This window comes from Centruroides vittatus, unplaced genomic scaffold, assembly GCF_030686945.1.
Source record: "Centruroides vittatus isolate TY-2023 unplaced genomic scaffold, ASM3068694v2 contig_738, whole genome shotgun sequence".
In the NCBI taxonomy this organism is placed as follows: Eukaryota; Metazoa; Arthropoda; class Arachnida; order Scorpiones; family Buthidae; genus Centruroides; species Centruroides vittatus.
In genome coordinates this window covers 3,676,893-3,703,349 of record NW_027122474.1, presented here as the reverse complement: position 1 = coordinate 3,703,349, position 26,457 = coordinate 3,676,893, and the positions used below count along the sequence as shown (strand labels likewise).

General features: G+C 25.1%; 1 protein-coding gene and 1 long non-coding RNA gene across 3 annotated transcripts; one reads left to right on the top strand and one right to left on the bottom strand.

The window, feature by feature from the left end:
* Positions 1 to 414: 414 nt before the first annotated feature.
* Positions 415 to 9,881, top strand: LOC136980926 (transcriptional regulator ERG homolog). Of its 2 annotated transcripts, none has more exons than XM_067277125.1 (5): positions 415 to 598; positions 6,870 to 6,968; positions 7,319 to 7,378; positions 7,494 to 7,541; positions 9,327 to 9,881. In XM_067277125.1, exons 1-5 carry the CDS (start codon positions 490 to 492, stop codon positions 9,866 to 9,868), a joined length of 858 nt encoding a protein of 285 aa, XP_067133226.1. In that variant the 5' UTR covers positions 415 to 489; the 3' UTR covers positions 9,869 to 9,881. The 2 variants fall into 2 exon arrangements, with proteins under 2 accessions (XP_067133226.1, XP_067133227.1); XM_067277126.1 differs by lacking the exon at positions 415 to 598 and adding an exon at positions 5,677 to 6,357.
* Positions 9,882 to 23,072: 13,191 nt separating this feature from the next.
* LOC136981018 (uncharacterized) lies at positions 23,073 to 26,457 on the bottom strand. The gene is made up of 2 exons (XR_010881635.1): positions 26,326 to 26,457; positions 23,073 to 23,568 (listed from the first exon to the last, which is right to left on the bottom strand). It is a non-coding gene; the product is annotated as an uncharacterized lncRNA (long non-coding RNA).

Here is a 26,457-nt window from a genome sequence, read left to right as displayed (position 1 = left end):
TAAGGAAAAGTGGCATGTGTTCACCATGAAATTGAATATTTTATGATAATGAATTGATACATTTTTCAAATGTAAAACTGAGTATTTTGCAGAATTAATGCATTTTCAATGTGAAATCCATTAATGAAATGATAAATTTATAATATGAATTATTATTTATAATGTAATTTAAATTACGTTATAAAAAAGAATCAATGAATATAATTTAATATTTTATTCTATAAAAAATACAAAAATATAATAGCAACGTAATTTTTCTCATCCGTCTTAGTTGCAACTACTACTCATTCATGATGCAAATGTAGTAAATATGACCATATTTGGTTTATCTTTAATGATAACAAAGTAAAACTATTAAATTATATATAAAGATATATCAGCCTACTATTCTTCAACACTTCCGACATGGCTTCTTTCACTGATCAGATATAAAGATTAATTAAATTTTAAGCTTTTAAGTAGCATTATTAGTCGCTTAAAGAAGAGATAATGATGCAGAACTTGAACAGTTTTGTTCAATATCTTGATGAACACGATTTGCCGAAACCTGTTAAAGAATTATGCGAGATGAAAATTGTCGAAAACTTTCATTTATCTGGTAAGAATTTTTCATATTTTTATTGAAAAATAGTAATTAAAAAGCCATCATTACTTAGCTGTTCCTACTTTACAGCAGTACAGTACTGTACATATACTCTATGATTAATTTTTCAACGTAAAATTTGATTTATTTTTTATTATTTTTTAAAATAAAAGATATTTTAAATTATATTTTAATATATAAAATATAATTTAATCTATTAAAACAATTGTCTTTAAGGAATTTATAGACTCATTTCTGTAACACGATTTTTATAATCGGCTTATTTAAGTTAATTTAATGAATTTAAATTAATTAAATATTTAAAAATTTTTGATTTATTAATTTAATGACTTTTCAGCAACTTAAAACATATCAAAAATTTAAAAAATAACGTTTAATTTGATTATTAAAATTCTACACATTATTCTTACATGAGTTTGTTTTGTACATGAATTTATTGAATATAAATGAAATGATTTATTATTTTAACATGGAATAGCCTTATAATATCGTGATAGCTTTACTATGACTTTGCTATCATCCACTTCCTTTCCTTATATCCGAGCCTTCAATACATCCCCATTCCTATTGCTGATCTAAGGCCAACATAGATTCACCAGGAAGAAGGGCTTAGTGTTAGAAGCAAGTAGATCCCGTCATGAGTACTAATAGAAATACAGTAGATATGACTAACTGCTAAAAAAAAAAGTTGATAAAATACATCCCTCCTCATCTCTATCTTTCTAAAACTTTGGAAATTCATAGATTCATCACCAAAGAGCGATTATATAATCGGCATATTTAAGTTAATTTAACGAGTTTATATGCGTAAAATTTATTAAGTTTATTATTTTCTGACGTTACAGCTCTTCCGTAATTTAAATAAAATTAAATATTTAAGATATTTTTTAAATCCGATTTAAAAGAGTAAAAAAAATAAATCGAAATCTCAATACTTAAGAGAGATAGATCAACCACAAACTTCTAATTTCGTCACTAAAACCCATTTTATATTAACCCATTGTAAAAAAAAAAAAGGGAATTACCGAATGGAAGAGGTGATTTTCTATCCTTTTTTTTAACCTCTTCTCTATTCTTATCCGTTTACAAAAGATTCGACACATCTAAAGGAAGCTGCCATTTTGTTATGGTAATACAATCCTCAGTATCCATTCAGCAACGTTACCTCGGGAATATAGAGCAACAGATAAGGAGGTAACGTTATTGTAAGTGGAAATGAGCGACTACTGTAAGCTTTGAAGTTAATGGGAAAACGTTGCCGGTTTTCAATCACTCGGCCTGTCACTCTGATAAACCGACGAGTGGCGAGCTACAACTTAGCCTTCTACTGGTAAGATAAGAGAGACAAAGAGTAAATTGCAGGAAGGAAGCGGTGGCTGGTTGTCTCCTGTACGTCAAACGTTCATGCGACAATGTCGACCATTGTCGAAACTCGATCCTTTTCTAAACGTTCGCATGTTCCATGGCCATGCTACCGATCTGTTCAACGACTTTACAATTATTGTTCAACATTAATACACCTCCCTTTAAGCATTCTCTACATTCTTTCTCCTTCTTCTCTACCATTATTATTATTTTTTTTTAAATAAATTTTGCTCTAATTTGCTCTAATTCTGCTCTAATTTTTAAATTATGATATTAAAATATTGTTTAAAAATAAATTGGATTTATTACAGCATCACCTTAATATATGAATGATAAATATATTTTTATCAAGCTCGCTGCGTGAAAATTTATTAAATATTATGACGTATTTTCGTGGAAAATTAACTTTAGTGATGCCGTAAGTACTTAAATTGTAAAATAAGATTAACAGAACTGATCTTTATATTAATTAAACTTGATATTTCAATACATTTCTTAATTATTTTGAGCTGATTACGTTAATAACAGCATGATTTCTGCATTAATACTGTAACGCGTAAGTTCTGTGCATGGTTGTTTACGTAAAAGACTAAATTTTAATGACTTAAATACAAAAATGTCGGCAAAAAACAATAAAAGAATTACATATGTAGATGTTAGACACATTTTATAATATTGCATTTTATTATAAAAATATTCTAAATAATGCAAGAAATTAATTTGAATAATTAAGTTTAGTTCATTTCTATTTTATTAACATCAACTTTCACTCTTTACATTAATAAAATAATTACAAAATTATTTATTTATTTTGTTTAAAAAATGATAAATAATATAATATTAGATTAAATTATAAGTATTTTTCAATGTAATTATGCTTTATTTTATTGATACTTATAAATTCGTTTATCCTCGAATTTTTTGTACATTTTAATTATTATCTTGCCTTATTAATATTTAAATCATAAGATATTTAATTATATAAAACATTTCTCAGCTTAAATCTGGTAAAATTAAGGCATATTATACTTAATTTGAATAGAAAAAAATCCAATAAAAGCAACCCAATAATTAAACCCCAATATTTTTCGAATTATTTATCGATTTCTTTTTTTTATACCCAATTAATCAAAATAAGTGATAAAATAAACAATAGAAAGTGTACTAAAGACTTGAAATGTATATAAAAGCAACAATTTAAGGCTGAAAATAACAGTTTTGAAGTGTTAACGACACCCAAGATAGTATTGTCCTATTCTTTCTCCCAATGGTCCAGACAGTGGCGAGGGTCAAGTGATTAATAACCACTCTGGGGGATTTTGGACAGCTTATCTACCAAGCGGGACACAGTCACGATAGTTAATAGATTCATTATATTTAGCCACGTGACTTTTGACACCTCTATTGAGTTTATCATGACTCGCTAGTTCCCATTCTTGGTTACATCAATATGATAGCTGTCACAACTTCCAACTGTTATAGATTTTGGTCTCACTGGATTTGATCTTATCAAAACTTAAGTGATTATGCTACACTCCTTCTTGTTACATTAGCCAAGAGGAAGGAAGTGAGAAGTGAAACAGCTTTTGTTCATAGTCTTCTAACAATCGCATCTCTTGTTTAATCATTCAATTATCTTTCGATATAATCCCTTATATATAATATATTTTCTTCTAAAAACTTCAATTCTTTATAATAATTTATGTATCATTATTTTTATATGAAATATGTGAAATCTTGCATATAAAAATCTACTTAGAACGAAATTCTTGTTTTACATTTTGTGTTTTATTTTTAAAAATTATAATTTATTTATTTGTTTTATATAAAAATAATTAAATAAATTGTATATATAAGAATATTAAAAAGTTAATTTTGTTTTGTTTTTTAAATTAAATTCTTAATAAAATATAAAGATATAAAGATTTTATTAGTTTTAATTAATTAAAATGATTTTTTCTGGATTTATAGAAGTGGGATTTATCCTTAGTTTCCGTTAAGATGTATAATTAGATTTTGAATTTCTAATGAATATATAAATTTTTAAAATTTAACGTAATAATAAGATAACAATTAAAGCGAAGTATGAATTATTTTATTTCTATGGCCCTTCTCCATCTTCACTTGTTCAAGTGAAGATGGAGGAGTGAGAAGAGAAGCTGATACTGATCTTTTTATACGAAATACGTTTTCTGCATTAAATTTCATGATATTTTTTATTACTTTTAAACATTTTAATTGAAAAATATTATCAATAGCTATCATATAATTAAACTGTCATCAAATCTTAGTAGATGTTAATAAAGATAAAGCTGAATGAAAAGTAAGTCTAAACATTGATGGCCTTCTATTAATTACAAAGATAAAGTATCTAAAATATTTTAACAATGATTGGGTAGTAGTAAACTAGGTAGACACACAGAAGTAAAAGAGAGAAACTTATCTCTACTTCACCATTTTCTCAACCAATTTTCATTAAAATAAATGTATTTTTAAACAATTTTCTTTAATATTTTCAAATAAATTTTATCTCTTTATATAAAAGATTCTATAATATTTATATAAAATATAAAAATATAGTATATAAAACACTTATAGAAAGACCTCTTGAAGGAATCATTCTACAATTATAGAATTTTTCTTACTAAAGTTTAAGTCATCTATTATATATTATATATATTTAGAAGCATAAAATACATCTAGAATCATATAAAATAATATAGAAAGTTCCCTATAAGAGCTCTTTCTATGTGTAATCTGCAAAAAAGGAGCAAATCTTAGAAGGTGATCGCTCCATTTCCTACTTTTAGACCAGTCTCTGATTGTGTGTATTATAGATACAGAAATCTTTCTATGTATATTTTACGTGATTCTATAATACTTATCATTCTTTCTATATAAACTAAATCTTCTTTATATAGTTTTAAATCTTAATTTGTGTTTCCAGATTATAAATTCATCTGAATTTTACTTTTTTAGATATTTAATAGATGCAAACGTTAAAGTATTTTAGCTGAAGGTGTCAATGTTTTCAACCCCGAGTTCCCTTTTAAAATGATCTAATACATTATAAATTTCCCGTTTATAGTGAATTAAACCATTTATAAACTTATAAAAAAGATGTTAAATTAAAATTTTAAAGCATAGTATTTATCATATAACTTTATTATGTTTGCAATATACTTACATTATTAGAGTTTCAAGACTTTTATGATAAGCTTTCAGTTTCAATTTTGTTTAATTCTGATTTTTAAAAAAAATAAAAAGTAATAATATTTTTATTCTTTAAATATGATTTTTATGACGTTTATGTGCTATAAAATATACTTATCACAAAAATATAGGGCTTTTATGTAATACATAACGGGATAGAAGCGCATGGAGAAAAATCTTATTTATAAAATATTTGTGTGTATTTTTATTAATTTTTATTATTTAAAAATAAATTAATTCGTGGAAATAGCATAGAAATCACGTTTAGTTTGTTATTTTTTTTATTAGAAAAGTGCTGTTTTTTTGTAGTAAAATTTAAATTAATTTTATTATATGTTCTATAGAAATTCTATCGGTTTTATTCATTCACGACATCATCTTTTTTTAAAAAAAAAAAAAAAAAACATTATCCATAGAAATCTCAATTTAACATAGTGATAAGAATGTAAGATGTAAATAAAAAGTGTCTGACTTACCATCCAACGTGCTAAGAAGAAAGAGGAGAACATTAGTTATAGAGTGTATCTGTGGCTAACCAATGTTTCCCATCAAAAAACTGTCTCGCTATCATTGTATCCGATATATCATTTCCTCCATACCATCTACTTTCGGTCAACCAACGCCTCCATGTCGAAACCTCAGCCAAGAATAGGCGGAGCCATGCTTTACGACAGCTTAGCGATATAGTGAAGTGATTGGTGGAGAGAAGTCGAGACAAGAAGAGAAAGGCAGCAGTTGCTTGGAGACAGGCGGTCGTCTACTGATATCTAGATAATCCCTGTGACTTCTCGGCCATCATTGATTGGATCTCATCGTTCACCTTTAGTCTCCGTTTGCAAACCGATATTTATCTAAAGAGAAGTTGGATAGAGAAGAGAGAGTAGACGTTGTCTACATTCCGGCAATGTTCGTGACATTAAAAAGTTCCCAAATATGTACACCTGAGTAGTGTTTCGTTGAACGTTTCACCGATCCAGAATTTACTAGATTTTGTTATTGTTTGAGTTATTTTATTTTGGAAAAAAAAATAATTGCTTTTAAAAAAAAAATCTCTTAAAGTCGAAGATTCTGATGTGTTGTATAGAGATTGAAAAAGAGGAAAGTCTGGGAGGTCTAAGTGTGGATGCAGAGATTGAAGACTGAAGACCGTGTTTCTACGGTCATGCTGTATAGTGGTATGTTTTTTTTTCTTCCCCCTATCGACCCTATTCTATATAATGTTCATTTGTTCTTTAACAGCTATTATGGCTTTAAGTGTAATTTAAACTTTTTATTTCAACAACCGATACTTATCTTTTAATATTAGAAAGGTTTTCTAAACGATCAGGTTAGTCTCTTTTATTTTGATGAGGTAATTTAACAGGTTGACGTGTCTTTCCCGTAAAGTATTCTTGTTTGTAATGCTCAGCTGTCTGGTTGAGAAGCCGAACTCTAGGCGTTAGTTTGTGTTTTATTCTTAATTTCAATTAAAAATGTCCAGAATTTTATAATATAATTAAAATTTGAAAACGTTACAATGTTTAAATGCTTAAATTACAATGTTTACACTTATATTTTAATTTTTATACAATTTTTAAGACATGTTTACTTTAGAAGATGGATAGATCTGACTTTATGATGTTGAATGTAAGCTTAATTTTAATTGTATTGATGTTTAAAAGTCTATACCATTTCTTTTATATTACAGAAGCATCCCAGTATACAGGAGGAGTAGTGAAACCTGGATGGACAGCTTCTCCAACTAGTGGATCCCCCACTTATGATTCACAATCTCCTGTTAATCCTGGTAAATATCTTCATCATATCTTCTACATATTCATTAAATATGTTATACTTTACGCGTTTAAAACATGTTAATTAAGATTTGTTTAATAATTTGTGTTTATTTATTCTTAAAACACATCGAAAAGGCATTATATACAAGTTATCCTTGCCTATAATACATAAACTCATCCCTGACTCTCTTATTCTGTACTCAAGGATAAGTTTATATACTTTTTCCTTAAAATTTCTGTTTGATATTTTTCTTTTAAGTATAGAACTATTAAAATAACAAACGGGAAGCCATTTGAAAGTTTCTTTTAATTATATTGATTAATACTTGACCGCCATCTTTGTTTATCTTTATCTTTATAGGTTTCTCTACTACTCTGACAGGAGCAACAACATCTAAACAGACAGACTCACAGGCGCAAGGTATCTTAACAAAGTTAAATATATAAAATTTATTTTAAGCAATGCTTTAATTGACTGGATATAATAAAATGTCAATAAATTCTTAAATTATTTATTATATTTAAAAATATTTCAGATCCTTACCAATTGTTGAGTGCTGCAAGCAGTAGATTAGCTTCTCAAGGTAATTATTTTATGTAGAATTTTAAATTCTTTTCTTTTTAGCTTTAAAAAGAATTTTATTTAAAATACCAACACATATTTTAATATAATCATAAAATTTTTAGGGAAAAATTGTTTTATTTTATATCTTTAATCATAAATTTATCAAACAAACTTATAGTTATAGAAATTGTTTTGTTAAACTAAAATAATGTTATTTTATTGAATTTTTATACTTTATAAAGATTATTTATTAAATAATTTAATGTTTTTATGATATACATAAGCATGATATCTATATTTTTAATGTTTATATCCAAATTTATTAAGTTAAAGAAGAGCAATGACGATATGTGTATAGGCCTTAATATTAATTATTTTTATCATAAATATTGTCAAAATAAACATTTTTATATTGTTTTATTTTACCGTTTACGATATATATAATGGTCATATATCAAATATCAAAATTTATGACTTAATCTGTCTTCTTAAAGGAGAAAACATTGTATATAAGCTAGATATACGTATACTAAAATATGTTTTAAATAATACATTTTATAATAAGCTTCCTCGCGCATAATTCTTTATTTATGAGAAAGATATTTTATGTTTTTAAAGCCTTCCATAGAGATATACGTAGATATACTTTACATCTAAGTTAAATTTTTGGTTGTAACTTCTCAAGAAAAATACTAATAAATGAAAAAAGAAAAATAAATAAAATTCATTATAACAATCAGACAACAGATGCGATTCGAATGAAGCAGATGCACAGAAAATTAGCAAGCCTAGTTATGAAATCTTTAACATATTATCGCACCGCCCACACATGTTAGAGTGTGTAAAGAATGAATAACACTCGAGAGACTTCATAGAAAAGATCACAAGTGAGAGAGAGGAAAAAAGGGAGCTTCTGGGGATGAAAACAGCGGTTTCGAGGGTTGAAAATGGGGGTGTGCAGAGTAAAGTGCACTCTCTCGTTGCTGCAGGCTTAACGGTGCATAGAGCACTCCACGTTGCGGTAAGACTTATTTACATATCATTTTACCGCCATTAACGTGCTCGAAGTTGGTGAGGATGCTATTTAACGGCAAGTTGCACACCAATCTGTTGTATTAGTCACGAACATTTAACTCCTGAAAATCGCTTTAACTTCTTTTTTTCTACCTTCAATGAATGGATGGCGGATAAATTACCTTTTTACCCCCCTCCACTAAATTTATGAGAAGAATATTTTAATTATCTAGACACGATCTCTTACTTTATTTATTTATGACGTTATTTTTTTATTTTTTGTCCTCTCTTCGAGTTGTTTTTAAAAGTATTTTGATTAATATCTTTCTTATTTGTTTACATAGTTTAATCGGAAATAAATTCGATTTTTTATACGATTATTTTCTACGTTTTTTTAATATAGTTATCGCCTATCTAATAGCAAGTTTCAGACGTTTATATAGCTTTAAATGTACTTAAAATGTTTATTTAATATAGAAAAATATACTTTTTAAGGTTTACTCGTTTATATTTTACTTAATAACATGATTATTTTTAAAAATAAATTTTTATATTTAAATATTCTAGTTCCTATTTTGGCAGCCTTTTAACAGTTTGGTTAATTAATTAAACGTTTAAAATATTTTTTTATTACTAGATTAGAATGTTTTTTTAATTGCCATAAGCACTAAGTTTAATTCAGTTATATGCAATATAACTGTTCAATACCAGTTAATTTATTATATTATTAAATTAATTGCGTTGCTTTAATTCAGTTTACTTTCTTTCTATTTATCTATTGTTTTTTTAGGAAGTGGACAAATACAACTGTGGCAATTCCTTCTTGAATTGCTTTCCGATTCTAGTAACTGCAATTGCATAGCATGGGAAGGTACTAATGGAGAATTTAAGCTTACCGATCCAGAAGAAGTGGCTAGGAGATGGGGAGAACGAAAGAGTAAACCAAACATGAACTATGATAAATTAAGTCGAGCACTTAGGTACTATTACGATAAGAATATTATGACTAAAGTACACGGTAAAAGATACGCGTACAAGTTCGATTTTCACGGTTTAGCCCAGGCATGTCAACCACCCACCAACGATAGCCCGGTATATAAATTTCAATCGGATTTCTTTCTGCCGCCTTATCACGCTCATGCACCGAAATTAAATTATCTCAGCACAAGACCGAGTACATCACAAGCTCCTTTGTTTACACCAGCGGCTGTACCTGGATCATACTGGTCTGCTACACCTTCCGGTGCTTGTAACCTTTATCCTAATATATCTGGTCATGCTCTATCCCATCATGGGCATAGAACAAATGGTATAGGAGCATATTATGCATAAAGGTGACTAAAAATCCCGGATTTTTATGCTTTCTACTTGGTTTTTTGGTCTTCTGCGTCACTCCCCTCTTAAATTATTCATTAGGAGGCTTGACACTTTTCTTTTCTAGTTGTTTTTAGAGCGTGAAAAGTTGGGATTAAAGAGTATAAAAATTCGGGTGATCCATAATGATGTAGAGAAAGAAAAATGTGTATATGTCACTTAAAAATATATAACGATAACATTAAGAATAATTGATTAATATAGAAATATGTACAGAAAAAAAATTAAATATATATATATATATATATATAAATGCATAAATTGTATAATTATAACCCATTTTGTTTAATTTTTTTTTCGGGTAAGATTTTTATTAATTTATTAAAATAAATTCTATGCTTTATAATGTAAATCGATGTCGTTCAATAGGCCTATTATTATTATAATTAATTTTCTACGTTTATAAATATTTTAAAAGAAATAAAAGAAAAAAAAAAGTACATTAATATTTGACTGCTTTTTTTTATTATAAATTGTAAATTTTATTATAAAAATATTTGCTAAATAAAGAAAAATATCAAATTAAGATTTTCATTATTACGTTTAAATTTTCTTTAAAAATATTCAGTTTCATATGTTTAAGTGTAATTGAGTTGTTATTATTATTATTAAATTAAAAATATTCAGTTACGTATTTAAACATGAAACTGAATATTTTTAACAGAACAATTTTTAATTGTTATAATTAATAAAAATATCAATTTTTTCGTTGTTTTCTGGAAATTTATTAAGCGTTCTGGAACAAAATTAGTTAAAAAAAATAAATAAATAGCATTATTTTTGAAACTATGAAATAATTATATTAAATAAACTCAGTTTTCTCCCCTAAAAAAATATGAAAGAAATTAAACACTGCCGCATTAATATAGCCTTGTATGCACTCATACTTGTGTGACGAAATCTCTATATATAAACGGTATTATTTACACAGGTGTGACTAGAATTACTTTCTTTTAGTGCCGTATACTCGCGCCATCTACCGAGTGAAAAACAATAGTGAGTGAAGGTATCGAAAGATGGCGCCACCTCTCAAAGACAATACTATATCTTACTTCAATAAGAATGTATGTTATAAAGTATTCATTTACGTTATCTTATTCAGAAAATAGTTATAACATCATTTATTCAAAAAAATAATAATTTTTATATTAAATATCAAATTTTCTTTTAAAATCAACGATTAAATGGATGTGTTTTCAATGCTAAATTCTGTGACAGGGGTCTTTTTATGGTTCCATTTTAGGTTTTGAGCATACATTCTAAAGAATCTGGAGTCTAACATAAAAGGGCTTCAGTTTACACATAAATAGAGTATTAAGTGCAGCTGACGGGAAACATGTGGTACCCAAATAGGGCTAAACTTTGTGCCATATGAACTTTATTATAAATTATACTGTAATAACAAAGTTATGCCAATCTAATGGTCTGTTTTTAAAATGAAATTAATTAAAATTTTATTGGTTAAATTGTTTATAGGACGAAATTATTTAGAAAAATTTAAATTTTTTTATAATTTATTAGAATAATTTTTGGGGGGGGACTTTGATTTAAATTAAACCGAAAGTGTTTGCATTACATAACATCGAATTTTTAAAAATAAAAATACACCTTATGTATTATACTCAAAAACCTGTTAAATCAATTATCATACGATAACATTAATATTTTATTAGATAATTTATAGTCCTTGTTTTCCTGAGTCATTAGAATCTATGATTCATAACCTGAAAAATGTGGTATTCTGTAGACATTTGACACTTCGAGGAAGTATGCAACAAATAAAGAACATAGATTTATAATAATTTAAGTTACATAAAAATTTTTAGAAATGCTTTAGGCAATCTTATTGTAGAAACACACGCATTATGTCACTAAGTCTAGGTATTTCTCTATTTAAAAAAGTTTCGTAATAATACAAAATATATTATCATTCTATCCCTCTTCTGTATATATTTTAATGTTTAAGAAAAAACCGTCGCCATATTTTTTTTTGTTCGCTCCACTCTCGGTATTTTTATATCTTTTAACTCCAAGTGAGTCAGTCAGTGAGTCAATCCCTTGAAGGTTTTTATTAGATATTTAATTAATATTTTTAAATACCCAACCTATATAAAGTCCTACAAATTATAGTGCATATAGTCACTTGTATAACAGCGTGTATATACAGTATTTATATATATATATAGATTTGTTAAATATGCTAGTTTTTATAACACTTCTACTGTTTAAATTCTAAATAGGAGTTTAATTATCGTAAATTAATATTAAAAATTGATAAAATTGAATATTTTGTCTTCCAGTCCGATTACTGGAGCATTTCATTTTGGACTTTGGCTTACTTCAACCAGTAAGCAACAATCTATTTAAAACCATTTTGGTGTACTCTCTACTAATTATAAGTAAGAATCTTACTTATTGGAGTTTAAAGGTAGTAAGAATATACTTTTCTACTTCATATATTCGAAAGCTAAAAGTATATTTTACTTAGGTATCATATAACAACGTTCGTGGTTCTATTAAGTGTAAGACTTGTTTATTTTCTCAATTATTTTTCTTCTATCTAGTAATACGATATCGTATGATAAACAATGATGCTAATGATTATCGTTTTCTGCATACTAGACAGTAAAATAGACTGATAATGACGTATTAATTAAGTTAATATCGATAAAAAACTGCATAAACTTTAAGGAAAATGTGTTTACGTTACGTATATGTAGAATTAAAGTAAAAAAAAAGAAAAAAAATTCAAAATTTTGGCCGTGGTAATTAAGACCTTTTCTCATATAGTTCTAAGTAAGATTTCAAGGAAAAACTCTTCTATAAATAGCATTTTTATTTAAAATTATATACATTAACACTTCAATTTATTTCTTTTTTTGTAATTATCACGATAAATTATCTTCCAAATGGCAAAATTATCAGTTTCTATTTTTTTCAATTAAGAAACCTGTTTTATTTATAAAATTTTTAAATATTTTAAAGAAAGATGTTTACATTCTCCCTTTAAATTACATAATAACTATAAATCTAAATTAATTATCAGTAAATAAAGCCTTTAGAAGGCCATTCTTACAACTTATTATTTATCTGAATTAGTCATATGTTTGCAATTTCTTACAATCTTATCAAATATTTCTACTATGTCATACCTTTCCTAACTACCAATGCAAAGTTCCTGTCGTTATGGTTTCTACTATTTCCTGTTAAGATATATTGTTGTCCAGTGAAGCGCCAGGTCAATGTTAATATATTCTAACGGAAAAACATCTAAAAAACACAGGAAGTGTATAGTAATTCAAGTTTTTCCTAGTTCGTCACTTGTTAGATACGGCCACGCGATGTAGTTTGTAAGCTAGTTTGTTTGTTTCGTGTTGGTTAAATAACATTAATCGTTATTTAAATATAATTAGAACACTGGAATTGATTAATCTTAGCTAAAATTATCTTTTGATGATATCGGCAATTATTTTAAATATAATTAAATTCTGTTGAAATTAATTATCATTTTCAGCAGAATTAATTATGCTTATTTCAGGAAAAGTTATCTATTTCATATTTTGGATGATATTGACGACTGTTTTAATTCAATTTAAACTTCTAAAATTGATTATTTTAAATTAAAATGCTCACTTTCACTGGCTGATCGATATTGATTATTATTTAAATTTAATCATCTCTGATATTGATCATTTTATCTGTGTTTATAATTCATATGATCGTTAAACGTAATTAAAGTTTTGATATTGATTATTATTTAAAGTTAATTCAATCTCTAATGTTGATCATTTTATCAAAGTTGTTTATTTCACAAGTTATGATGTGGCATTAAATATTAGCCTATTTAAATACAAAGACTTTGATACTAATTATTTTTAGCTAAAGGTGTTTATTTCACAAGCCATGTGATATTGATTAACTAAATACAATTAACGCTAGTGATATTGACAATTTTAAACCAAACTGATCAATTTCACATACACGTGATATAGATTATTGTTCGAAAAACAAATCATAACAATTAACTGTTACATTAATTGTTATTATTATTATTTTGAAGTTGAAATTTTTACTTGACAAATAAGGTTAACTAAAACACCTGCTAATACACCATCCCAGATGTTTTGTTCGATAGAAAATTTAAACCAGTCTAAAGCAGATGCAACTAAGTAACGGAAACATTGCCAAAAAAGAACCAAGAATACGATTGGAGACTATATATTTTTTTTATACATACATTTTCACTTAAGAAATCCGAGAAACAAATAGAAGAGACGAGAGAGAAAGTATATTTTAAGAGATGGTCCATCTGCAAAGGTTTTAATTTACACTTTCTTGAAGTCGAATACTGTATTAGTAATGAAGCTGTAAAGAAGTGAAGACAGTAAAAATAGCTTTTCAACATTTAGCTATATATCCTTGGCTGTGTCGCTACTTCAAAGACAATTTAAAGTTATAAAATAAGGTTTTGAAGAGTTAGGTGACTGATGGACAAAGGAGTATAAAAGACGTTTGTGTCAAACAAAAAGAAAACAAAATGTTTATTGTGCTGCCGCCATTTTATTGAGAATGTTTTAATGTTAAAACGTTACATTTTAGAACTACACTAAATTGTATTTTATTATAATATTTAATAGGGAGAACAGGATAAATGAAATTTAAAAAATAAATTTTTCCTGAATCCCTTAGAAAGGTCTTTAAAAAAATTAAGAAAAAAATCTCTCACGTTATTAAATTACTTTCGTGAAAATCATAGAACGGAGCAAAACTACTGTTTACATTAAAAATATCCTAAGGTAAGAAGAGATAATTTGTACACAAACATACAAGTCTATTATTGATTTTAAAAAATAAATAATTTGCACTTAACAAAACTAGTTAGGCAAAACTGATCTTGTTGTTTTGTAAGAAATGAGTTAATGTAGCGGAAATGTCGATTCCTATCTTCTATAAAAAAAAAAAAAACTGATCACCCCTTCAGAAGACACTTTAAAAATGGTTTAGTTGTCTTACCTGTTCGTGAATGGAATATTAATTTACAACGGTGACTCATAACGTTTAAGGTCATAGTCTTGATTCTTGAGTACACGCACTTTAATTATTTCTAATTAAAATTTTTTTTTACATATATATATATTTTTACATCTTAAAACAATTAAATTGAATGTTAAACTAATTGCTAAATTTTCTGCTAAATTTAAATTTATTCTGAATTCTCTATGACCTATTAAATTTCCCAGAAAATATCCTTAAGGCTACAATTTACTTCTAAAGTATAGAATCGAGTTAATAAACAAAATATTCTCATGGATATATAAATTATCTTCATTTAACAATAGAATTACCGTTTTGATTGACAAGTAAATAACTTTTTTTTATATAAGTTAACGTTGTAAATGGAGACGTTTATGATTTAAATTCTCATTCTTATGTAGTTCAGAACTTAATATAAGCCGGTTTATATATGCTAAACCACTTTTAAAGAGATATAATCTTGTTTTCGAAGTTAGTATTTGAGGACAGATTAATACAGTAGCTTAGCTATTTATAAAATATAACAAATTTATTTCCGTATTTTTTTTTTTTATTGTAGACGTGTAAAGGAGAATAAAAAAATACTTTAACGAATAAAATTGATGTGTGAAAATACGTTTTTAAAATAATATTTACATTAAATTTTATAGATCTATAGATTTATACAGCTCTATGTATACCGTGGTTATTCCTAGAAGAGTTAATTTATAGGCATTATGTACTAGTGATATCGATATTTGGATATAAATTATAGATTTTCTTAAGAAGGATTCTTTTTTTTTGTATATTTAAAGTTGTGTTTTACCTTATTTATGAGGATATATATATTAAAATTACCCACAAGAAAGGAAATGTATATATAAATTTAATAAATAATTCCACGTAACCTACAAAACAAGTCTTTCTTGGGTCATATCTTTATACAAATCTTATTATTAAACAGAAGAAAATAGAGATAATCATATGTTTCTTATTAGGAAAAACATGCAACTTTATGTTTCAAATTTCAATTCCTTTTTTTCTTTGTATATTTTTTTAATAATATTTTTCAATAGCTATTATATCATGAGTCAGGTTCTAAGTCAGATGAATCAGTTATAGACTTAAGTCATCGTAACATGATTACATGATGCCAACATAACATGAGAGCTTAAACGATGATAATTATAAAAACAGAAGAAAAAATATAGTGAACAGCTGAAAGAGTTTAATTGGAAAAAGAATAATATATTGCCTGAAGATGGACTTAATTAATGAGTGTGAAATTTCAGTTCATGACAACGTGAAAAAAGTGAAAAGAATAGATTGACACTTGATACGAAAATAGGTTTGATGATAAAGAAAAAGGCAAGAAACATGATAACTTTGAACTATTTACAATAGAATATTATTATAATCTTCATAAGAAATATAGAATTTATCAAAGCCATAACTTAATTATGCTATCATCTATACAATTCTTAAAATGGTTCAAATTACTAATGAAATTATAAAAGAATTAAATAAAAAGTTGTATAGAAAATCAATTTATTTTGTATAATATTTCAAGTTTATATAAAACTATACTTCCATATTATTGTACAAGTAGTAATTGCTTAATAGAATTTCAATTCGCGTTAAAAATTCTTAACTAGAATATTTATCTAATTTATTAAGTAATTTATATTAAACTATATTCTTTGTTTATATATTTTGAAATTGTATAATAATATAAATATTTATAAACTTTATAATTTATAAATATTTATAAACGCATTTTCTTATAAAATTTGCATAAATAAATTTACATTTATATGGGGAAGCAACGAGAATTCATGGTTACTGGCGCATTTTGATTTTAACTTAATGCTATGATTTAAAAACAAATTATTGTGTATTTGTGTTTTAAATTTATTTAAAGAAACCACAGATGACAAAAGTAAAGTAATTTTATGCTTATGCTAATTTCTGGAGCTGACTCTAACTCAGGAACTTTACAGAGCTTCAACTAGATATGAAAGTTCTCCATTAAGTCGTGCTAAATTAGTCCAGAAAAGACCGGTTTATAGCTTCAAATTCAATAGCTTCTAATAAGTGATTTTAATCCTCTGATGGAAAAGGATTCACTCAATTTCAAGAATTCAACAGGTGAGTTAAAGACTTCAAATTCTTCTCTACCTGTAAATTCGAAGGAACTGTCAAACATTTCGATCTATGATACAGAATTATTGATTTAATAAACATATTTAAAGAAAAACTAGCTAACCAAATAGGAACAATAAAAGAAGATTGATACTCTATTAGAATTAATATAAAGTCATTAACGACTATCTTTTATATTGCACGATCAACGATTACATTTACAAAATAAGGTTAATGTTAACTATGGTTCCAAAATGGCGGCTCGTCTCTAATTCCAGCAAATAGAAGAAAGGAAACAGTGGGGATGCACGTTCTAACCTAACCTATTCTAATAATTTTGTTGATAATAATTATGGTAATTTATTAGAATAGGTTAGGTTAGAACGTGTGTCCCCACTGTTTTCTTTCTTCTGTTTGCTGGAATCAGAGACGAGCCGCCATTTCGGAACCATAGGTAGCATTAACCCAAAAGGATTATTGCATCTTCCAAGGAATCAAATATAAATAAAATAATAATAATAATAATAATTAACTATAAATATCGTTTCAATTTTTAAAAAGAACTCCTAAGAATCATTTAAATCTATAAATAATTTTATCAGTTTTATACATAAATATATTAATCATGTTTATATTATTATTAAATTAATCATGTTTAACTTAATTTTTAACATTTGAACTAAAGTCTAAGTTTCAATTTTGTAACCACAATAATAATAATAATAATAATAAATTTAAAATACTTTTGTATATCTCTAAGATATCTTTGTTAGTAATTTGTTGTTTTGTGTTGGAATGTTGCAATTTTATTCCACGAAAAAGAAGGAAAAAAATTATAAATAATAAAAAAGTCAAGTTGTACTTCTTGGTATAGGCGTATAAAGGTTATAAATAATGGAACTTTCAACTTAAAATACGCAAGTCCAAATGTACAAAACGTAACTTAAGTTTTATAAAATATGGGTTAAATAAACATTCATTTTCTTCGTTAAATTTTACATAATTTATTCGTTAAATATTTTTTTTTTTTTAATTTAAAATTATAATATGTGTATATTAAAATAATTTTAACGTGTAAAAGACTTCGAATTCTTAACTCTTTTCTAAGAAAAATAAAATAAATCACTTTACAGAATTTAAATTATTCGTCAAAATTAATAAAAATAATTTCTTATACACATATATATATATATATATATATATATATATTTATAAGCCTACATACACATATATTTATTTATTTACAGATATTCACAATGATAACAATAATAATTATAATCATTAAACAAAGTCTATCTCTCACATAGTCTCTTCGTCCAACTACAAATCCTATCAAAATTCATTCACGCCCCTTTCCAATTAGGACAGTTCATAACACTCGAGGGTGGAACGAGTTTCCGGGAAACGGACAGACAAAAAATAAATTATAAAACCCTTTTTGATAGGCGTATTCATTGATATATAAGCTACAGATATCGTTTACATAGAGGAAACCGTCTCGAGAATCTTTACAAATTGGCACTAATTTAATATGATGCTCTTTATCTAAATAGTTTTTAGCCCTACTACTTTCAATTAGTATATTCCATGTTTAAGAGATACACGTAACTGTCTTCTTATTAAAAAAAAAAAAAAAAAAATTCAATATATTTTAAAGTAGTTCACATTATAAATTTTTTTTTTTTTTTACTTTTTAAAATTAATTTTTTGAAAAATTAATCGTCTGACATTTAAAAATTGACCTAATTTGCAGTCATTCAACCATTTTATTTGAACAGTTATTGCTTAATCTTGTTAAGAAAAATCAAATAAATCAATATCAAGGCTATGATTAAAAAGATTTTAAAAAAAATCTTTTTTTCATTTTTGAAAATGATTATTTATATCAATTTCGCGTTTATTTTTTTGTATTTTTAAAAAATGTAATTGTATTTTATTGAAATTGATCAATAAAATCGAAATAATTTTAAATTTTTGATATTTTTAAATTAATAATTAAGAAAAGTGTATTTTTTATGAGTAGCTTTCTAGCTTTATTTTTATTGAGTTTTTCTTAAAAAAAACTGATGGAATAAAAAAGGAAATTCGATTTTTTTTTATAGTAATCACCTCCCCCAAAAATATAATAAAAAAAAGATATTTCAATTTTTAGAAACGTGACTGATTTTTCTAGCAATTGTTATTATTTTTGTCTATCATCAAAATTTTACTGGCGTGTTAGAAACATGGAAGATAATGGTCGATACTTAGATTAAAGAGGTCAAGGACTAACATAGTACCAAATTTAGATACGCTCTTTTTTTTCACTTAATAACATACCCCAAACCGAATTTTGTTATTAGAAAGGTTGGTGTATTTCCTCTTATTTTTTGCCGCCAAAGAAAAATAAATTATGTTCCTAAGATGGGATGTCAAGATATATAACTAATATAGGTACTTGCTGGTATTCATTTTATGGATCCTTGCACATAGTATATGTACTGCTTAATGTTATAAGTTAATATTAACTCAGATTAACTTGACAGTTTGGGAAAAAGATTACAGACGAATACATTTCCCTAGGGTATATATATGGATATATATAATATGTAATTTCTAATTTACGTATTATGTAAAGCGTGTAAAAAAATTGTTTACAGCTATTTTATTCTAACAAATTTATGCTTTTTTTAAAAAAAACTGTCGTCCTTTAATTATGTAATTTATTCGTCACACTAGTTTGAAATGATTTCCTCGTGTATAAACATCGCATTAAAACTTATCACCTCATTTATTTATCGATTTAAACGAATTTTTTTAATGATTAATTAACAATTTGACATCGTATAAATTCAATTATTCTTACTACATTTTAGTTAATTTAGTTTAGAATATAATTTAAACAATAAAAAACTTTTTTGCTACAATTAGATACTCTTCACTGCTTCTTGGTGAAGTTAAGAAAGTTAAGCAATATCCTATACCAGATTTGTTAAGGAAATATTGTACTGTATCTTAATAAAATCGGATGTTTGATAGATTTTAACTTCCTCGTAATGATAAAGTAAACGAATTATTGGCCTAAATCTATGAATTATTCAAATGAGACAAACTCAAAATTAACATTTCTTCTCCCTTAATAATTTACATTTTATCTAATTTGTACAATTTTAATTAATTTTATGAAAATTTTATACAAATTTTTTAATGTTAAGATTACTGGATTATTTGCATTGTTGTTTATAAGAATAAGCCTAATTATTGATGATAATAAGGTAAATAATTAATTATTAATGTTTTTATTAGCTTAGTTTGATTGGCAACTTCGTACGGTATGTAAATATTAATATAATCTATGATGGATAAGTATACAAAGTTGAATGTGTGTATATATATATATATGTATACACATTAGACTTCGGTGTGGGTATATTTGCATATATATTATGTAAATGTAGTGGACAATTTTGGAAAATAATACAGACTAATTCGATAAAGTTTAATCCAACTTTGTGATATTTTGCTTCCTCACAATGAACCAGGAAATGTGTACTATTTAAGACCAATTTTCCATTTATTTTCATTATATAAATCCTTCCTTTTATACTATTCTATACTTTTCCTGTATATTTTACTATTTATTTATTACTGTGTGTAGTTTAGTCCGTTTACTTGCTTATTCATGTGTTACATCAACAATATATTGTTAACTGCCATTGAAAAATATATACAGTATATATAATGTTATCTCAATGACAATGAGCAATTTTACATCATATAAAACTCATGAAAATAGATTTATTTTTTAATTCTGTCAAATTTTTATATATAAAAACAGCGAAAAGAATTTAATTGAAAGAGAATTATCTAAGTAAAGTGAATTAATTTTCATAAATATCTTGCATTATGAGCTTCATTTTTGAAATGTTTTTTTTGGCGATTTAGGTGAATTTTCTGTCTTTTTTTAAGCAAATTTTTCTAAGTAAATAGTCCATAGTTCGCTATGTAGTACTAGGAACAGGTTAATTTTCCACTACATTATCATTAAGTGATTCGAAGAAAAATATGTAGCAAATACTGATTACGCCATTTTCCATAAACGATCTTCAACAATATCGTACGAAAATCTTAACAGATGGGGTCTATTAAGTAATCAGTAGTATAATTAGTAAGATAATTACGTCTATTATCTTAAAACTGTTAGACATTTTTTAAGGTAATTTGCAAATAAATTAGACCTCACGCTGAGTTATTAAGGATATCAGATTAAGGGGAAAAAAGTCTTTAAAAATAAGATAAAAGATTTTAGAAAGGACATAAATTATTATTTTAAAAAAATATTCTATTGTTTTCTTATTAAAATTGATCTTTTATGTTTCTAGGAAAAATAGCTTTACGTCAATAAAGAGTTGAACAAACAGGGTAGATCTGTGTAACCAGTTTATAGAAAAGAAACTTCTAAAAATTACACTGTATTGTTCTGTGATATTTCTAAGAAAAATAATCTTTTTGAGATACTAAAAAAAAAAAAGTCCGATTTTAATGTTTTTGGTTCAATAAATTCTTAACGGCATGCCGAGAAAGTAATTAACTTAGAAAGATAGAACCTGTTAGTATAGTGTCTGTTGTTACCTAATTACATAGGGCTCGTGTCAAAGATCTTAGTGACATTTGACAGCGAGTATCAAGGGCAACTCATACATAACATGTTATCTTGCTGAGAACGTCATTATCCCACACAGCATTAAGGTACTGTTGTTATAAGAAAGTAATACATCTAGAGAAAATATCTAATAACAACAAAGAGAAACATTAAGGTTTCTAAAAAGTGATCCAGAGATATGTCCTATTTTGTATCTTTATATATACGTGCATCATTAACGACACTTCTAACGTATAAGATTGTTTCATTAACATAATATAACTGCCTTCCTGAAGGTTTATACAGTATAACCTACAAATTTCTAGATGGTGGAGGTTTTTGATAATAGATACAGCTTCAAGAAAGGTTTTGTTTTGTAAATTACATTAAAAGGAAAGGTTTCTGAGAATTTATTTTAAGTCACGTCGATTCAGTTTGCTTTATTGCATTGAATTCTTATAATTGCTTCCAAAGATACACTTAAATCTTTCCGGATACGATAATGTTAACTAGTTAATTGCTTAATATAATGTTCTATATTATTTTTAAAAAGGATGTGTATCGTTTACACTGTATAGATTTTGATTGAATATTCTACAAAGACAGATATAATGATAAATATATATTTTTATTGCTATTTAATAAAATTAAATCTAAGCCCTATAACTTGATCAATTTATCACAAGTAAATCCTTTTTCTTCGATTGACCTTACTTAAATTATTGCTATTTTCTCTTTTATATCTGTGTTTAAAATGTTATTTATAGTTACAAAAATTGATTGGAAGAAAGATTCTGTTCTGAAAACGTTTCCTACTTAGACTATAATCTTGTTCGTGTCTTGCTGGGACGCCAATATTAAGGCGAAATGATTTATTTAATTGAAATTGATAGCGATAACGATGATACTGAACTAGATATTGATATAGATACTTTTTCATACAAAATTATCATGCTTTAGCTACTATGTATATGTTATTTATAGTAGAAAAAGAGAAAATTAGATTATATAATAACATTTTCTTTGCCAAGAACTCGAATGGAAAAGTTAAGTTTAAAATAGCAAAAATTAAAGTTTTCGTCTCTAAAAACGTTTTAAAATATTTTAATTAATTATTTTTATTACATAATTCCGATAATTAACCTATTTTTAATGTTTTATATATAAAAATAATCTTATTCGATAGTAATAAATAAGTATTTTTGATGATAAAAATATGATTTAATTAAGTTAATGGTAAAGGAATTAATAAATATAATCAAAATTTAATTATATAATTTATAAATATTTAAAAAAATAATAAAATACATATTTTTATGCAATTAATTCGAATAAAATTCTAAATATATTGTTTCATTATCATGTAAATATTCCTTTTTTCCCCCCTTCTTAAATCATGGGTTAAGATGTATACCAGAAAATAACCACTAATCATTCTCTCTCGTCGAGATTTTTCTAAGAAAAATAAACTTTTTCCAAATATAGTTAGAGCTAAACGTCAATGAAAAACTATGCAGTCTGAGACTGACCTCATACAGTTCGAAAGACCCTAAAGAATATAACAACACAGTTAAAGTTTACATTTATAAAAATATAACAATTTAGTTTGATAATTCTTATAGTTTCAAACTAATGATTTTCACCTTTCAATAACACTAACTCAATATATAAGCAGGATGCAGTAAAATGAAAGCCAGTTACAATCACACAGTTGAACTACTTGAATCTGTACTTATAGATACACTCATTACTGGTGTATAGATGTAAACGGGGACTCCAATCTGATAGCCAAGCAGGGACATCCGGATTAGACTTGATCAAGTATAAACGAAGATGGACAGCTGGCTACATATGTGAGAAACGTTATCAAGTCTCATAGCAGCTAGAGTTAAAGAAATAAAAATTAATTTATGATTGATTCTAAATAATTTATTCATATATGTATATATATATTATCGTTTATATTTAAATAAATAATTCTGTGTAAATAAAATCTAAATAGTCGTTACTTAACACCCCGTTGTCACTATTCGTTAATATACATCTGAGTTGACATAATATATTAATATATATTCGTAATTAATAAAATTGATTATATTTTTATAAATTATTTAAATATATAAAATATATATATATTTTTTATATAAGGTTTTTCTCATGAGCATCCATCAGGATTAATATCAACTGATGATAAAGAGGAAACATTAGAAATTCACTTAAAGAAAAAGGTTAAAGACTTCTAAAAATATCCATTTAATTATATTTAAGAAGGTTTGATAGGTAGTTCTTTAACCCTTTAATTCATACCTGATTAGTAGAGAAGTATCTTTGATTCTAAATCAATTTAACTCACCTACAATTCGAGCCATTTCCTAATTACGTCTATGAGAAAACACAAAACTTCTTAAGAGATGATTATACGTAAAATGAAACATATTAAAAGATCTACTCTTTCATATCGACATCCTCGGTGATTGATGACTCTAAACTCACTTAAACTAATAACATATCTCCTTACAGCGATAAAAACACGAGCAAGTAAAGTTTAAAAACCATTTACTATATTAAGATGATGACATTTAGTAAGAAAATTGCGCAAGTGAGACAAGTCAAAGCATCAATAACTTAAGAGTTTCTACTTGTTAACTTTAACGAAATTTATTATTATATAATTTATTGATAAAGGCTATTTGCTAGATATATAAACTTCTTATATATATATATTTATTTAAGCATTCTTAATTAAGAATTAATAAAATTCAAACTTATATCATTGATATATTGTTGATCTTAGTGTAAGTAGATACTTATATATCCTACTTTTTATCTTTAAAATATAATCACTTTATAGATTTAAAAATAAAGTTATGGGTTATAAGATAAGATTTGATAATACTCACCATCCTTGCACAAAGGCATCACTTAGAAAGATGATGATGATTAAAATTTATCTTCGTGTAATGAGGTTAATAGTGCTTTAACTTAATTATTAATTAACTTATATTATAATATTTAAATCTCATAATTAATCGAAGCCATTTTAATACTGAGAACACAGTTTAAATTTGTTTTTGGGAATTTTTCTTTAAGTTGGAACCAACTTTTCTGTTCTTATAAAAATCATTTCCTGAAACAACTTACCTAATTTTATTACTATAAAATTATATTCGAATTGATTTATTCTCTTTCTTGTTAATCATAAAATTGCATAATTTCGTTCCAGATAATTAATATAAGATAATAAAGTAAAATTTCCTAATATAATAAATTAGCATTAATAATAATATTTAAATCCTTTTTAAATAAAATAAAAATACTTAATTTATTATTATAATTAATTTAACGATTTAAAAACAACTTTTATTTTGTCATAAACAAGTTCTCCCTTTACATTAGATTAATTACAATTAAAGATTATTTTTATTAATTTTTATATTACTTTAAATAATACAATTGATTAATTATAATAATAAGAAATAGTCAACTATTTATGAATATAATTTAATAAAAGTTATATTATTATAACTTATTTGTCTTAGTTTAAATTTGAAATATAAATTTTTAAATAAATAAACCTGCTAAACTTCTATAAAAAATATTTTAAAAAAATACATTTAAAATACAATTTTATAAAAATAAAAGTTTGTTTACTTTGATAAATAATTTATAAATTTATATTTTTAAATTTAATGTAATAAATAATTCATTTTTAACTGGAATTTTTATCTTCAATAAAAGGAAAGTAAATAAAATAATTTTTTAAATGTTTATGATTAATAATAAACGATGCTTGTCATGAACAAGTGAAGTGTACTTTAAACTTATTTTTTATATTATAAATTATAATATATTAAATACATTAAGATAAAGATGAATATTTAATATTATAAATATATTTTATGCAAATTAATTGTTTATATTCTCTGAATTATGTAATAAATTAATAAAGATCATTATTTTTCTCTTTCATAATCACACTTTAATTAAATTATATACAGTATTTAATTTAAAAAAAAATTAATTTTATTAGCTTAAAATAAAATAGAATATTCTTTTTAAATAAATAATTTATATAATAATAATAATATAATAATAATAATAAATAATTACTTAAAATTAATAAGATAATTCTCATGAGAGAAAAATTAATTAAGCAAATATTATATATAATAAACTATCAAAATTAATCTATAAGTAAAGTTTAATTAATTTTATATTTAAAATAATTTAATAAATTTGAAAGAGTGGACAGGATATTTATATAGCATAAGTGTAGAAGAACGTGAATTAATTAAATAATTAACATAATTTATGAAATGAAGATAATATATTCATAAATTACTTTAATTATTCATAACAAATATATTAAAATTTTAATATATTATATAAATATATTATAATTAATTCGTTATAACTAAATGTCAATTCGTCGTTTTTGTTATGTAATTATATTTAAATTTGTTTTCTTTTTAACGTGGCAAATACTTTAAAATTAATTTTCATTACTTTATATAACAAAATTTATAAATACAATTATTAAATATTTTTTTTAAAAATTTCAATGCTAGAGCTTACAAATTAAATTACTTATATTTAAAAAAATAATAATAATAATAAAGATATAAATTAAAATAAGTACCTTACGTTAACAGCATGCCACAATTCCTAAATACCCGAATAAATTTTTGACAAGCGTTAATAGTGTCCTGTTTTTTTTTTTTTTCTTTATATATATTTTTACTTAAAGGATTTTATTATTTATAGGTTAACA

What these genes read in the sequence shown, in the direction of transcription:
- LOC136980926 (XM_067277125.1), top strand. Translation starts at nt 490, where the DNA reads ATGATGCAGAACTTGAACAGTTTTGTTCAATATCTTGATGAACACGAT. An exon ending in ACAATCTCCTGTTAATCCTG is followed by an intron (nt 6,969 to 7,318) that starts GTAAATATCTTC and finishes TTATCTTTATAG; the next exon opens with GTTTCTCTACTACTCTGACA. An exon ending in GACAGACTCACAGGCGCAAG is followed by an intron (nt 7,379 to 7,493) that starts GTATCTTAACAA and finishes AAAATATTTCAG; the next exon opens with ATCCTTACCAATTGTTGAGT.